Source organism: Lolium rigidum, chromosome 6, assembly GCF_022539505.1.
Source record: "Lolium rigidum isolate FL_2022 chromosome 6, APGP_CSIRO_Lrig_0.1, whole genome shotgun sequence".
Taxonomy (NCBI): domain Eukaryota; kingdom Viridiplantae; phylum Streptophyta; class Magnoliopsida; order Poales; family Poaceae; genus Lolium; species Lolium rigidum.
This window is the reverse complement of record NC_061513.1, coordinates 162328941-162342902: the sequence shown is the minus strand read 5'-3', so window position 1 is coordinate 162342902 and position 13962 is coordinate 162328941. Positions and strand designations below refer to the sequence as shown.

The 13962-nt window shown below is 46.8% G+C and overlaps 1 protein-coding gene across 1 annotated transcript; it reads left to right on the top strand.

Annotated features, from left to right (window-relative positions):
* Positions 1–8861: 8861 nt before the first annotated feature.
* On the top strand, positions 8862–11991 carry LOC124660755 (cytochrome P450 72A397-like). Its single transcript, XM_047198571.1, has 5 exons — positions 8862–9323; positions 10136–10356; positions 10448–10692; positions 10776–11160; positions 11268–11991. Exons 1-5 carry the CDS (start codon positions 9005–9007, stop codon positions 11694–11696), a joined length of 1599 nt encoding a protein of 532 aa, XP_047054527.1. The 5' UTR covers positions 8862–9004; the 3' UTR covers positions 11697–11991.
* The last annotated feature ends 1971 nt before the right edge of the window (positions 11992–13962 follow it).

The following is a 13962-nucleotide window of genomic DNA, read 5'->3' as shown; positions in this document are numbered from 1 at the left end:
ATTACTCTATGTTGACAACTATCCATGAGATATACATGTTACAAGTTGAAAGCAACCGCTGAAACTTAATCTTCCTTTGTGTTGCTTCAATACCTTTACTTTGATTTATTGCTTTATGAGTTAACTCTTATGCAAGACTTATTAATACTTGTCTTGAAGTACTATTCATGAAAAGTCTTTGCTTTATGATTCACTTGTTTACTCATGTCATTACCATTGTTTTGATCGCTGCATCCACTACATATGTTTACAAATAGTATGATCAAGGTTATGATGGCATATCACTTCAGAAATTATCTTTGTTATCGTTTTACCTGCTCGGGACGAGCAGAACTAAGCTTGGGGATGCTTGATACGTCTCCGACGTATCGATAATTTCTTATGTTCTATGCCATATTATTGATGATACCTACATGTTTTATGCACACTTTATGTCATATTCGTGCATTTTACTGGAACTAACCTATTAACAAGATGCCGAAGTGCCGGTTCTTGTTTTCTGCTGTTTTTGGTTTCGAAATCCTAGTAACGAAATATTCTCGGAATTGGACGAAACGAAGACCCGGGGGCCTATTTTTCCACGGAGCTTCCGGAAGACCGAAGAACATACGAAGTGGGGCCACGAGGTGGCGACACCACAAGGCGGCGCGGCCTAGGGGGGCCCGCGCCGCCCTATGGTGTGGCCCCTCGTCCGGCCCCGACTCCGCCCTTCCGCCTACTTAAAGCCTCCGTCGCGAAACCCCCGATGCGAAAAACCACGATACGGAAAACCTTACCGAGACGCCGCCGCCGCCGATCCCATCTCGGGGGATTCGGAGATCTCCTCCGGCACCCTGCCGGAGAGGGGATTCATCTCCCGGAGGACTCTACATCGCCATGGTCGCCTCCGGAGTGATGAGTGAGTAGTTCACCCCTGGACTATGGGTCCATAGCAGTAGCTAGATAGTTGTCTTCTCCTCATTGTGCTTCATTGTTGGATCTTGTGAGCTGCCTAACATGATCAAGATCATCTATCCGTAATACTCTATGTTGTGTTTGTCGGGATCCGATGGATAGAGAATACCATGTCATGATAATTATCAAGTTATTACATATGTGTTGTTTATGATCTTGCATGCTCTCCGTTACTAGTAGAGGCTGCGGCCAAGTTTTTACTTTTAACTCCAAGAGGGAGTATTTATGCTCGATAGTGGGTTCATGCCTGCATTGACACCAGGACGGTGATGAGAAAGTTCTAAGGTTGTGTTGTGCTTGTTGCCACTAGGGATAAAACATTGGCGCTATGTCCGAGGATGTAGTTGTTGATTACATTACGCACCATACTTAATGCAATTGTCTGTTGTTAGCAACTTAATGCTGGAGGGGTTCGGATGATAACTCTGAAGGTGGACTTTTTAGGCATAGATGCGGTTGGATGGCGGTCTATGTACTTTGTCGTAATGCCCAATTAAATCTCACTATACTTATCATGTCATGTATGTGCATTGTTATGCCCTCTCTATTTGTCAATTGCCCGACTGTAATTTGTTCACCCAACATGCTTTTATCTTATGGGAGAGACACCTCTAGTGAGCTGTGGACCCCGGTCCATTCTTTTAATACTGAAATACAAATCTACTGCAATACTTGTTTTACTTGTTTTCTCTCGCAAACAATCATCTTCCACACAATACGGTTAATCCTTTGTTACGGCAAGCCGGTGAGATTGACAACCTCCACTGTTTCGTTGGGGCAAAGTACTTTGGTTGTGTTGTGCGGGTTCCACGTTGGCGCCGGAATCTCCGGTGTTGCGCCGCACTACATCCCGCCGCCATCAACCTTCAACGTGCTTCTTGACTCCTACTGGTTCGATTAAACCTTGGTTTCTTACTGAGGGAAACTTGCCGCTGTGCGCATCACACCTTCCTCTTGGGGTTCCCAACGGACGTGTCAACTACACGCATCACCCAGTCAGTGTTGCACGGACATGGTCATCCATTATACCTCGGATTGCAACCGGAAGAATCTGCGTCATCATCACGTGACAGTCATGAGACTTCATGCCGCTGAAGTTTCGTTTCTTGGGGTCCATGTATCTGCTTATTAGCCCGGAGTAACCGAAGGGCACTCGACTCCTAGAAGGCAATTGAAAAATTGATCGACCTCGAGCTGGACTAAAAGTGAAGCGAGGAGGGAGGACGAGTAATAGTCCGGCTGCTTAATCCTTTTGCGCTTCGACCGCCGTCCGCCTCCTCCTCCGAATGTCCCTCTTGGGCCGCCGGGATCCGAAGCTCTTCCCCGATGCCCAAAACTTTCAGGTCGTGTCTTGCTTTCGGCCCATCTTTGGTCCGGTCCGGCATGTTGAGAAGAGTGCCAAGCAAGCTCTCGCACACGTTCTTTGTAATATGCATGACATCAAGGCAGTGAGGTGTATCGAGAATTTTCCAGTACGGCAAGTCCCAAAACACGGACCTCCTTTTCCATACACCAATGAGCGGCGTCGTTTCCTTTTTCTTCTTCTCTCCAGGCTTTTGACGAATCTTTCCCGGCGCAGGGCACTCCTTCCAACCTTTCAGTAATGTATCGATCTCTTCGCCGCTCTTCTTACGTGGAGGTCCTCGGGGTTCATTTGTACCATCGAACGGATCTCCACGCTTTCTCCACGGGTCAGTCTTCTGTAGCCACCTTCGATGCCCCATGTAAACTGTTTTCGAAGAGCCGGGATCCTTACCAAGCTGCAAAAACATCGTCTCTTCCATGCACCTGACACATGCCTTGTGTCCATGGCACACCTGGCATGAAATGTAACCGTATCCGAGGTAGTCCTGCACCGTCGTGATCAACGCGGCTCTCAAAGGGAAATATTCTTCCGCGACGGCGTCCCATGTGTCTACCCCTTCCTCCGCCCACAACGTTTCAAGCTCCTCCTTTAATAGTTCGAGATACATGTTGATATCGTTTCCTGGCTGTGTCGGCCCTTGAATTAGCATACTCATCTGTATGTACTTCCTCTTCATGCACAGCCAGGGCGGGAGGTTGTAGATCCATACAAACACGGGCCATGTGCTATGTGTGCTGCTCGGGTTTCCGAACGGATTGAATCCGTCCGTGCTCGCACCCAACCTGATGTTTCTGGGATCTGCCCCAAAACTACCGAATTCATTGTCTAATGCTTTCCACTGGCTTGCATCCGAAGGGTGCGTCAACACTGGGTGCTCAATCCGCTCTTTATCATTCAACACTGCCTCCTTCCTTTCTGCGTGCCAGCGCATGAGCTTTGCTTCCTTGCGGTCCGCGTAGAACCGTTGAAGCCGGGGGGCGAGCGGGAAGTACCACACAACTTTCCGAGGAGCTTTCTTCTTCCCTTTCTTGTACCGTTCAGCTTCACACACGGACATTTGGTCTTGTCCATGTGCTCCTTGCGATACATGATACGATCGTTGATGCGGGCGTGATACTTTTCGTGGGGTAAGTCGAGAGGGCACGTGATTCTCTTGGCCTCGGCTAGACTACCGGGACACGTGTTCCCGGCAGGAAGGAGATCTTTCACGTATTCCAGGATGTCGTCGACGCTTGTGTCCGTCCATCCGTGTTTCGCCTTCATCTGCAGCACATCGAGAGCTACTCTCAAGCGAGACTCCCCCAACCCGCGACCTGAGTCGTACAACGGAGTATTCGAGTCTATCTCGAGTTGCTCAAGCTTTGATTTCCGCTTGGCACCTTTCGTCTTTTCGAGAAGCAGATCTTGAAGATGAGGGTCCCTCACGACTGAAGCTAGCGGCACCTCTTCGTCGTCGTCAAGGTTATTGTCGTCGTCAAGGTTATCGTCCTGTGCGACAAGCTCTTCATCGTCATCAATATCATGATGCCCTCCTTCTTGCCGGCCATTATTACCACCTGCCGCCGTCGCCCCATTGACCTCCGCGCCATCATCACTCATCCATTAAGTGTGTCCATGCATGAAACCATTAGTGAGCAGGTGCCCCCGCAATTTGCCTGAATACGGGTCAAACCATTTCCCTCGTTTGCATCTCCGGCACGGACACAATACCTCCGTGCGGTTATTTTCATACATGTCGATGATCGCGTGTTTCAGATATCTCATCACGATGCTTTCACTCATCTCGATAAGCATTATCGCCTGCATGGTAAGATTACATAATTGATTAGAACCATGCATCCGTCGGTAGTTTTCACGGTTCGGCATGACCTTCCTACACGGTAGGACATAGGAGCGCCAGAAATGTGCCGAAACGGAAACTTAAAGAATCAACATTTCGGCGCAACGTTGGCAACTCATTTTCAACGCCAACACACACAAGCACAAGCACAAACACAACATATATATATGCCACACACGAGCTTTGCTTCAAATTAATGTCCAATATACGTTGATTTCATTCCTCAATTTGTTCATTAATCACCTATTGGTTTGATATACTCGTCAACAAGATCGAGACGTCGCGCCGCTACCACGGCGTATGGAAGCCGACTTTCTAGATCTAGATCTAGATTGAGCGGTCAATGCGGGATAGTAGATCTAGATCTACATAGGGGGATGTGGGAGATGCATGTAGGAAGGGAAGATTTGGTAAAAAAATATGATTTTGTTTGGTCAAATTGGCTAAATTTGGGATAGAAATGGGCAAAAAATAGGTGGGTTGGGAGAAGGGTCGGGTTGTGTGGAGGAGTGGAGTGGTAGTAGTGGGGGGAGTGGTTGTTGAGCAGAAATAACTGCCCAGGTTACTGCCGGCGCACCAGGGCATGGGTGCGCCGGCAGCATATATCCCTTTCGGCTATATCACCCCGGGCCAGGCCCAAGAATCATTGCCGGCGCACCGGCCCAGGGCTGCGCCGGCAATAGAGAATGTTCCGCCGGCGCACCCCTGGGTTGGTGCGCCGGCAATGATTCTTGGGCCTGGCCCGAATCGGCCGAGGCCATGCCAGGAAATAGCGCCGGCGAGCCTACAACACTGGTGCGCCGGCAGAAGGGCTTCATCGCCGGCGCGGCGACAATGAGGTGCGCCGGCAACAATGACCACCGGCGCACGTCCTTGGTGGTGCGCCGGTACCTATTGCCTCCAACTATAGGCTTTTTCCTAGTAGTGATTGTTGTGGGGAAAAAATCCCAACGTAGAAATAATAACTACTCTATTGCTTTTTGTGCAGTGCTATCTACATTGAGCTACTGCATTGTAATTCCCAAGGTTCCTCAAATATTTGTAATATATAATTACTTCAGATGGTTTCTTCTTCATTGCTGCTCATTATATGAGCACGTTAATACAAACTTAACTTTCTACGTTCCATGGCTTCCCCTATTTCCACTATTTTTTAACGATTTATCATAAAATAGATGGGCGTAGCAATGCGCGCCATCATGATCAAGTTTAGAGATAAAAGATGTATGGCTATGTACATCTACCGATGAAGTCGTGGATGTTCCCTCCTTTTTGGAAAAAAAATCAAAGATGGAGTGGATAAACAACGGCAATCAAGAACCGATACGAGGGGGTGAGAGGGACTTAGCCACCCCCATGGTGGGAATTTCGTGAAGAACACTAGTCACCAGAACCCTGATTTCTCGCTGATTTTGTTAAATATGTCCCCTTACAACACTAAACCTGTCCATTCAAGGTTTTTTTTTTGTTGGCCTAGATTTCCGAAATTTTGCTGACAACTGGTTTTACCTGTGATCACTGGTGAACTTAAATATCGGACAATCGTTTTTGGTGTGCACATAATTTGCTCAAATTTAAGGAATTCTGAATCTTTTTGGACGAATTTATAAATTCATTTGATAAATCTCAGACGGTATTCTAGCTGGTATTTCTGGTATTTCGAAAAGCGGATATACAGTGCCCTACGGTATTCTTTTCCCTACCGGGAGAAAAAGAAAACCTGGTCAATCCTGCCCCCCTTCAAGGTGAGAAGTAGGCTTGGTCCTGGGCTGCGGTGGTCGTATCATCACAATACAAAAATGTGATAAGAAATTGAGAAGTCAACATAAAGCCGCAGGAAAGCAAGATGGGGTGATACGTGTGGGCCACTACGGGAAAATATGTCTTTGCCGTGCAACTATTTGCACGGCAAAGGGCCCTATTTGCACGGCAAAGGCTTTGCCGTGCGGGGACACACGGCAAAGGTCGCACGGCAATGTCATTGACGGCAAAGGCTTCTTTGCCGTGCGACTCGCCAACGTTGCACGGCAAAGGCTTTGCCGTGTGACGCCGCACGGCAAAGGTAGCTTCTTTGCCGTGTGCCAAACATGTTTTATCTAAAAAAAACACCCAAATGGCTGGTCTGGGAATCGATCCTAGGACGCGGAGTAGGGAAAGCATGTGACCTTGCCACCGGGCTAAGCGTTCGTTTGTTGATAACTATACCACGCCACACCTTTTCAGATGAGAAGAAATGCAGTTTTCGCTTCTTTGCCGTGCGCTTACACTAGGCAAAGCCTTCTTTGCCGTGCGTTTGTTAAAAACACTAGGCAAAGGATGCTTTGCCGTGTGCTAACGTTGCACGGCAATGCCTAACGCCTTTGCCGTGCACCGAATCTTTGCCGTGCGGCGTGTTGGGCCATTGCCGTGCATATTTCTTTGCCGTGCGGCCTCTTCTATCGTTGCCGTGAATCGTATCTTTGCCGTGCGCTCGTGTCTATCTTTCCCGTGGCCAAGATCTTTGCCGTGCGTTTTTATCTGTGCGCACGGCAAAGAAATCTTTGCCGTGCGGGGACACACGGCAAAGAAAGGCTGCACGGCGACGCCTATTTTTCCCGTAGTGGGCGTTAGTTGTGACTTGTGAGCGCCATCATAGAATAGCAATTGTAGAAGGAAAAAACTACTCCGAAGTTCTCTCGATCAGCATATTGTAATGCCACGCTCAGGACTCGGAACGGACCATATATATGCACGACGATCGCATTGAACCAGAACGCCATGACACGTGCTCTACCAACATCTTTCTACCGCGCATACGTCTTCCCTTAACACGCAGTCCGGTCGTCCCATGCACACATATATGCATGTGCTCGATCGATCTATGAAAAGCAACCACATGTGCATGCCTCTATGTGCTCCGCTGCCGGCCAAGCGCGTATTCCCATGTCCCAGCAAAATGTAACAGCTGCCGCCATGCTCCTAATAGCAAAGGTCGCTTCAAACCAAAAGACAAAGCTACAAAGGTGCACGATAAGATTAGGTATATCGTCATACGTGTAGGTGTTATTTCTTGCATTTCCTTTTTCCGAAAAGCACAGTTTAATGTCCCCATCAATCGATGCATATGGCTTTCTAATTACTTTAGGACACGGATATCGCGTGGATGTTTGAGTTCTATAAACGTGTGGTGCAGTGGGATCTCGACCACACATTCAGGCAGCCATAACAGCGCATTTTTTTCACAAAAACGGGATCTCGACCACACATCCAGGCAGCCATAACAGCGCATTGTTTCACAAAAAAAAAAGTGAAAGTTGCCATGGGTCGTAACTAATTTGCCCTGGCAACTTTATTTTCCGGCCACGTAAAGCCGTAAACTAACTATCGGGTGCATGTTTTCTCGCAATTTTGTTAAAATACATTTTTCGTCATTTTCACATATAATACTCGATTTTGAAATTTTCCAAAAATAATACTGCGTAGGGAAAATGTACCCCGATTAGGCCTTGTCGGGGTAACCTTTCCCAAAGGTGGATTTCTAAAGGCATGGTCGGCTTGCAGCTCTGATCGGACGCGCTTTCCCCCAGAAGGTACCTGTCGGGTTGGGCTTTCCCGAAAAGTTAGGACCTGTCAGGTTAGCCTTTCCCAAAACGTACCTGTCACGTTAGCCTTTCTTAAAAGGTTCCTGTCGGGTTGGGCTTTTCCGACTTGTTTTGTAATAAGCGTGTAGCCCACGGAATCTTGTCAAGTCGGGGTACTACAGTCCGATAGGCCCTAATCGTGTTAGCCCACGCTGACGCATTATTTTTCGAAAATTTCAAAAACAAGTATTATTTGTGAAATTTCTCGTAAAAATATGTATTATTAAAAGATGGACCGTTTTCTCCTTATAATTTTCGTTTGTTTGTTAAAACCCTTATTCTTGTTTTAGGTTAATCGAGAATTAAGCTAATCTGCTTTGAGATTCGAGCACATCGAAATTACTCATGAATGTGCAATTACACGTGGGTATGCCAATTGCATGTTTGTTTCTCTTAATTACACATGAAATTGGGTGCTCGGAAGTTAAGTTAGTTCTAGATCGACCGAGAACTAGCCGCGTCATGCAAGAAAATGTTTACAACTTATCTTGCATGTGTAACTTCCATTGATCGTACAGACATCTTCCTTCTCGTGTTCTAACGGGAGTTCCGAGATGTTTTCGTTTCAAAAAAGAGACCTACCATATATAGCTGCTTTCGGTGCACTGTGTACGACCACTCATATTTTAAAGGCGCCTCGTTTCGGCGTGCGATTTGCACCTTTACGACCAGTACGAAAACGCTGTTTCGGATAAGAGGGATAAACCCTTCCCTCGGCAGATACTAGCCATTTCTGAATAAACACTGACAAAAATAGCCTCTTGGACAAAAACCCAGATTTCATCTGCTGAGTCGGTGCAACGACGATCGATCCATGCACCGAGCTAGCGACCTAAAATAGGGTAGGTGCCGTGCCGCGTCTCCATGTTTTTCCTCGTCCAACCCCTGTCGATCGTCTTTGCACATATTTTCCCACATGACCTTTTCACGGGCGGACATAGGAAAAGACCACCACACCAGCCGTGGACTGCAGAACCGTCGCGGAAACAAAGGGCCAAAAAATGTGTAAGAACAAAACTCCGATGGCTGAAAAGCATGCACCTATGAACGAAAAGGCCAACACCATCCATTATATATATAGTGGTGCAATGGTGAGTAGCCAGCACCATTGTCCAGCACTCGTACACCCACTTTTCTCAGCACCAAGAGATCGAGGAGAAACATCAATCAATCCCACTCCGGCGTGTTCTCCACAAACTAGCGGCGCCCTATAGGTGGCCAACCATGGCGACGAGCGTGACAGGATCTCCGCTTGCCTTTCCATGGGAGCAGCAGCAGCTGGTGCTCCTGTACGCGATCGCCGGCGCGGCTCTGGCGTGGTGCGCCGTGAGGACACTGGAGTGGGCGTGGTGGAGGCCCCGGCGGTTGGAGCGGGCGCTCCGGTCGCAGGGACTCAGGGGCACGACCTTCCAATCCATCGCCGGCGACGCGCCGCTGCTCGAGCGGCTCAACAGGGAAGCCAGGTCCCGGACCATGCCGCTCGGCTGCCACAACGTGGTGCCAAGGGCGATGCCGCTGTTCCACCAGACCATGAAGGAGCACGGTGCGTGTTCTACTTCTCTTTGCTTTCCTCCTTTTCCTTGACCCTTTTTTTCGGCGGCAAGTCCTCAATTTTAGCTGCATTTGCTTACCTTCGCCACATCGTCGCATCGTCTGAAAACAATCAAACGTGTGAGTATGTGCCCATGCATGAAAGGAGCTTTACGTATTGAAAAACAGAATGGGTGCTTATTACATATTCAGGCTTATGATCCATTGCTACGAAAAATATTGCATGTTCTTCGTCGAGCTTGCAGTGTTCTTAGTGCTACTTTCCCCATTTTACTGATAGGTTTAGCATATACGTACATGGATGGCAGCAAGTTTGTGACAGACAAGAACATTACAACAAGAAGAATTACGGAGAGGTATCTATTGACAGGAACAATTTTTCCATAACAGTATCAACAAGAAAATGCCATGCTGCATGATTACACTTACTCCAGTTGTCTACGCTAGTAGACAGCATCATTCCCCGCTAGGGAAACACCAACTCAATAGTCCAAATGGAAAAGGTACACACACTAATATGATGATGACTACACCTTTAGATCCCACCATAAGTTTTTAAATGGATATACGTCAGGTTCAGGGTACCCGTTAATAAACTATGTACGCAATCTAATAAGTTCTAGCAACATCTTTGGTGGCATCTCACTGGAGTCTCCCGCACTCAACAAACGGAATGATGTATATAGTCCCACTTGACAAATACTCCACTAAATAAACGGACTGACTGAAAAATGAAATTGTTGAAAACGTGTGCCCTCATAAGCTGCTAATATGCTTCGCTCTAATTTTAAAATTGGTTAACAGGTAAAACATCGATCACTTGGTTCGGACCGGAGCCTAGAGTGACCATCACCAAGCCTGAACTGGTGCGAGAAGTCCTGTCCAACAAGTACGGCAACTTTGAGAAGCTCAAGCTTGGCAGACTTCAGAGGTTGCTGCACAACGGTATTGGTAGCCACGAGGGCGAAAAATGGGCCAAGCACAGGAAGATCATCAACCCTGCCTTCCATCTCGAGAAGCTCAAGGTTATATTTCTGTGATGTCATTGACATCGCAACCTGGGAATGCTTGGCCGTGTGAGACAGACCTGTAACGAAGTTTCTGTTGCGATTTCAGCTCATGTTGCCGGCTTTCGCCGCATGCTGCACGGAGTTGGTGGAACGATGGGAAGGTTTAGCTGTGGGTGACGCGCCATGCGAGGTCGATGTCTGGCCCGATATGCAGAATCTGACGGGGGATGTCATCTCCCGCGCCGCATTCGGCAGCAGCTACCTTGAAGGCAGAAGGATATTCCAGCTTCAGGGGGAGCAGATCGAGCTCACCGTGCTCGCCATGAACAAGATACATATCCCTGGTTACATGTGAGTTCTTCGTTAGTAGTAATCTCTTCTCAATCTTGCGTGCACTCTGGATATATACTGATGCATTCTTCATGTATGTGCAGGTTCTTTCCAACCAAATCCAACCGAAGGATGAAGCAGATCGCCGCGGAGATCGGGAGCATCCTAAAAGGCATCATTGAGAAAAGAGAGAACGCCCTGAAAGCCGGCAAAGCTACGAGCGACGATCTTCTCGGGCTGCTGCTGGAGTCCAACATGGCGCACTGCAGGGGAGACGGCAATTCGAACGCCGGTATCACGACGGACGACGTGATCGGAGAGTGCAAGCTCTTCTACTTCGCCGGCATGGAGACGACGTCGGTGCTGCTCACGTGGACCATGATCGTGCTCTCCATGCACCCGGAGTGGCAGGACCGTGCCAGGGAGGAAGTCATGCGTGTCTTTGGCACTAGCACGCCAGATTACGACGGCTTGAGTCACCTGAAAACCGTAAGTCCTAGTACCATCTTTGTCTTACCCTATCATTCTTGTTCCCAATACGATTTGGAGCGGGAAAACAAATCCATGAATCTAATGACTAATGATCGGATTTTCAGGTGACCATGGTGCTGTACGAGGTGCTGCGGCTGTACACCCCGCTCACGTCGCTCATCCGCAAGACGTACAGGCCGGTGGAGCTCGGCGGCGTCAGCTACCCGGCGGGTGTGCTGCTCATGCTGCCATTGCTGTGCGTCCACCACGACAAGGATGTCTGGGGCGCGGACGCCGCCGTTTTCCGGCCAGAGAGGTTCGCCGAGGGGATCTCCAGGGCGTCGGCGGACGCGCCAGCCTTCTTCCCGTTCGGCTGGGGCCCGCGGATCTGCGTCGGCCAGAATTTCGCGCTGCTCGAGGCCAAGATGGGGCTCGCCATGATCCTCCAGCGCTTCTCCTTCGACCTCTCGCCCTCATACACGCACGCGCCCTTCCCCGTCGGCCTGCTACTGCCAGAGCACGGCGCGCAAGTCAGGCTCACCAGGCTTCAGTGAGCTGCTCGATTGGTTAATCTGCATGTACAGCATAACACTGGTGGATTCTAAGACTCACTGGCCCACTCATCAACAACGTCTAAAAGGCATGTTTGTGGGTTTGACTTTGTACACAAGTCGGTTCTACTCTTCTTCTTTTTCTTTAGGATAAAAAAAGTTTCTTGGTTTATTGATCAACTGGTACAGTGGCTCACACAAATAGGCAGACAACATCTTTAATGTTTAATTTGTAAGTACTTTAGAGATCCCCTTTAAGTTCATACAATATATGGTGAATATATGATTATGTCAATGAAATGAGGTTTCAGTAGCTCCAAAGAGACGTCCATCTGTAAATGGCTTATAATAATACATGCATTTATTTATGGGTGTGACTATTTCTCCATCGACTGAGAAAAATTTCGTTCTCAGTTAGATGATGTCAACAAATTTCAGTTACAACTTATTTTGTAACTCATGAGTAGCATGAATCAAGATGCAAGATCAAATGGTGTAGATTTGACTAATCATGAAGTTAGTTCTCAGCTAACTCAGAACTAGCGAATCCCTTTATTTATAACTAGCATTGTGGTCCTCGCAAATGTGAGGGCATCATCTAAAATTGTCAGGAAAATACATTTGTTGCTCCATATATTTATATTGGGTATTTATAGATACAACATCATTAAAGGCACAATAAAATATCACATGTCTAGAGTAAATTTTAATAATGATATTTATTTTGTGGATGAATGATTACCCTTTGGAAAAAAACCATATCATTAACTATATATATAGTTACATTATAGTCTTTTTTACACAAATACGGTAAGAAAGGCCCCTGCTATGTCATTTTTTATATAGAAAAATGGTGGGATAATTACATGACAATGATCCAGTCATATACGAGTTTATAGCGTATCAAGCCATGCTTGCATACCTTCTTTGAGACTAGGCCCAGCTCTATGCATAGTTAGATCAAACAAAGACTTAAATCTAATGATACAACATTGCAAATTTGGGCTTTTATCATTGAAGATGAAGTCATTCCTCTGGTCCCATATGCTCCAACATCCTTTTTGTTTGAGTAGTGAGGACTGCTCCAAATCATATTCACTGAGTCATTTTCATTAGTGGTGTTGATCGAAATAATTTCTTCATGTAATTCATGCAGTTCAGTATGAGCAATAGTGGACAGTGGAAGATGGAACATATATTGGATTCAGCATACTCCGTAGCTTTCTCCATAGTGATTTGATCATTCTTGGCAAATGAATGAAGATGAGGGTAGTCATCTTGTCTAACAGAATTGTTCCATTGATCTTTCCATAAGAGAATAGATTTGCCATTACTTACTAAGCATGTAGTTAAACTTCTGAAAGTATGCACTGTAGATAGGTAGTTCCTCCACAAAAAAGAGCCTTTTGGATAGCATGTGGAGCAGATCTATCATTATAGTGAGATTGCCATATAATATTAACCCATGGGATATCAAGGTGGTTATAGAACTTGAAAAGGTTTTTTATCATAAGTGCTTGGTTTTGGAATCTCAAATTTAATACACCTAATCCACCTTCATCCTTAGGTCTGAACACTAAATCCCATTTGGCTAGACATTTTCCATGCTTATTTTTGTCTCTCTCGGCCCAAAGGAACTTCTTCCACTCTTTTCAAAATGAATAAAGAATGTAATAGGAACCTTGAAAGAACACATAGTATACATTGACATGGCAGATTAACTAAGTTTAGTAGTCTATCTACCAGTATATAACTAGGGGTGAAATTTCAGATAGTCTTATGTCCAGCCTGGAAACCATAGGCATTAAATCTACAACAGAAGGTTTAGTCATGCTCAATGGGACACCTAGTGACATAGGCATCCCAGATGGGCCTGCCGAATAAGGTACCCGGGGATAATTGGAGGCCCACGACCCGAAGATTGTGGAGCTCGGAAGCCCAATAAGAATCGATATGGGAAGTAGAGATATATTAGGAACAATACTTGTATCAATACGGGAAAGACTCGAATAAGTCTCCTGGACTTTGTAACTTGTACGATAAGAAAACCTTGGCTCCACCTTCTATATAAAGGGGAGCCGAGGGAGAAAGAAAGGATTGAATCATTGTCAACACACACCCTAATTTTTCATAGTCGAGCACCTTTTCGGCTGAAACCTTCGAGATCTACTAGCCCTCTACTTTCCGCGAAACCCTAGTCTACAACTTGTATGCATTGACAAGTTAATACCTTGTCAATTAGCACCGTCTGTGGGGATTGGAGGAGACA

Bases quoted from the DNA above. Each gene is read 5' to 3' on its own strand.
- LOC124660755 (XM_047198571.1), top strand. From the start codon at position 9,005: ATGGCGACGAGCGTGACAGGATCTCCGCTTGCCTTTCCATGGGAGCAG. The intron at 10,357-10,447 runs GTTATATTTCTG...TTGCGATTTCAG, and splicing joins TCCATCTCGAGAAGCTCAAG to CTCATGTTGCCGGCTTTCGC. The intron at 11,161-11,267 runs GTAAGTCCTAGT...TCGGATTTTCAG, and splicing joins GCTTGAGTCACCTGAAAACC to GTGACCATGGTGCTGTACGA.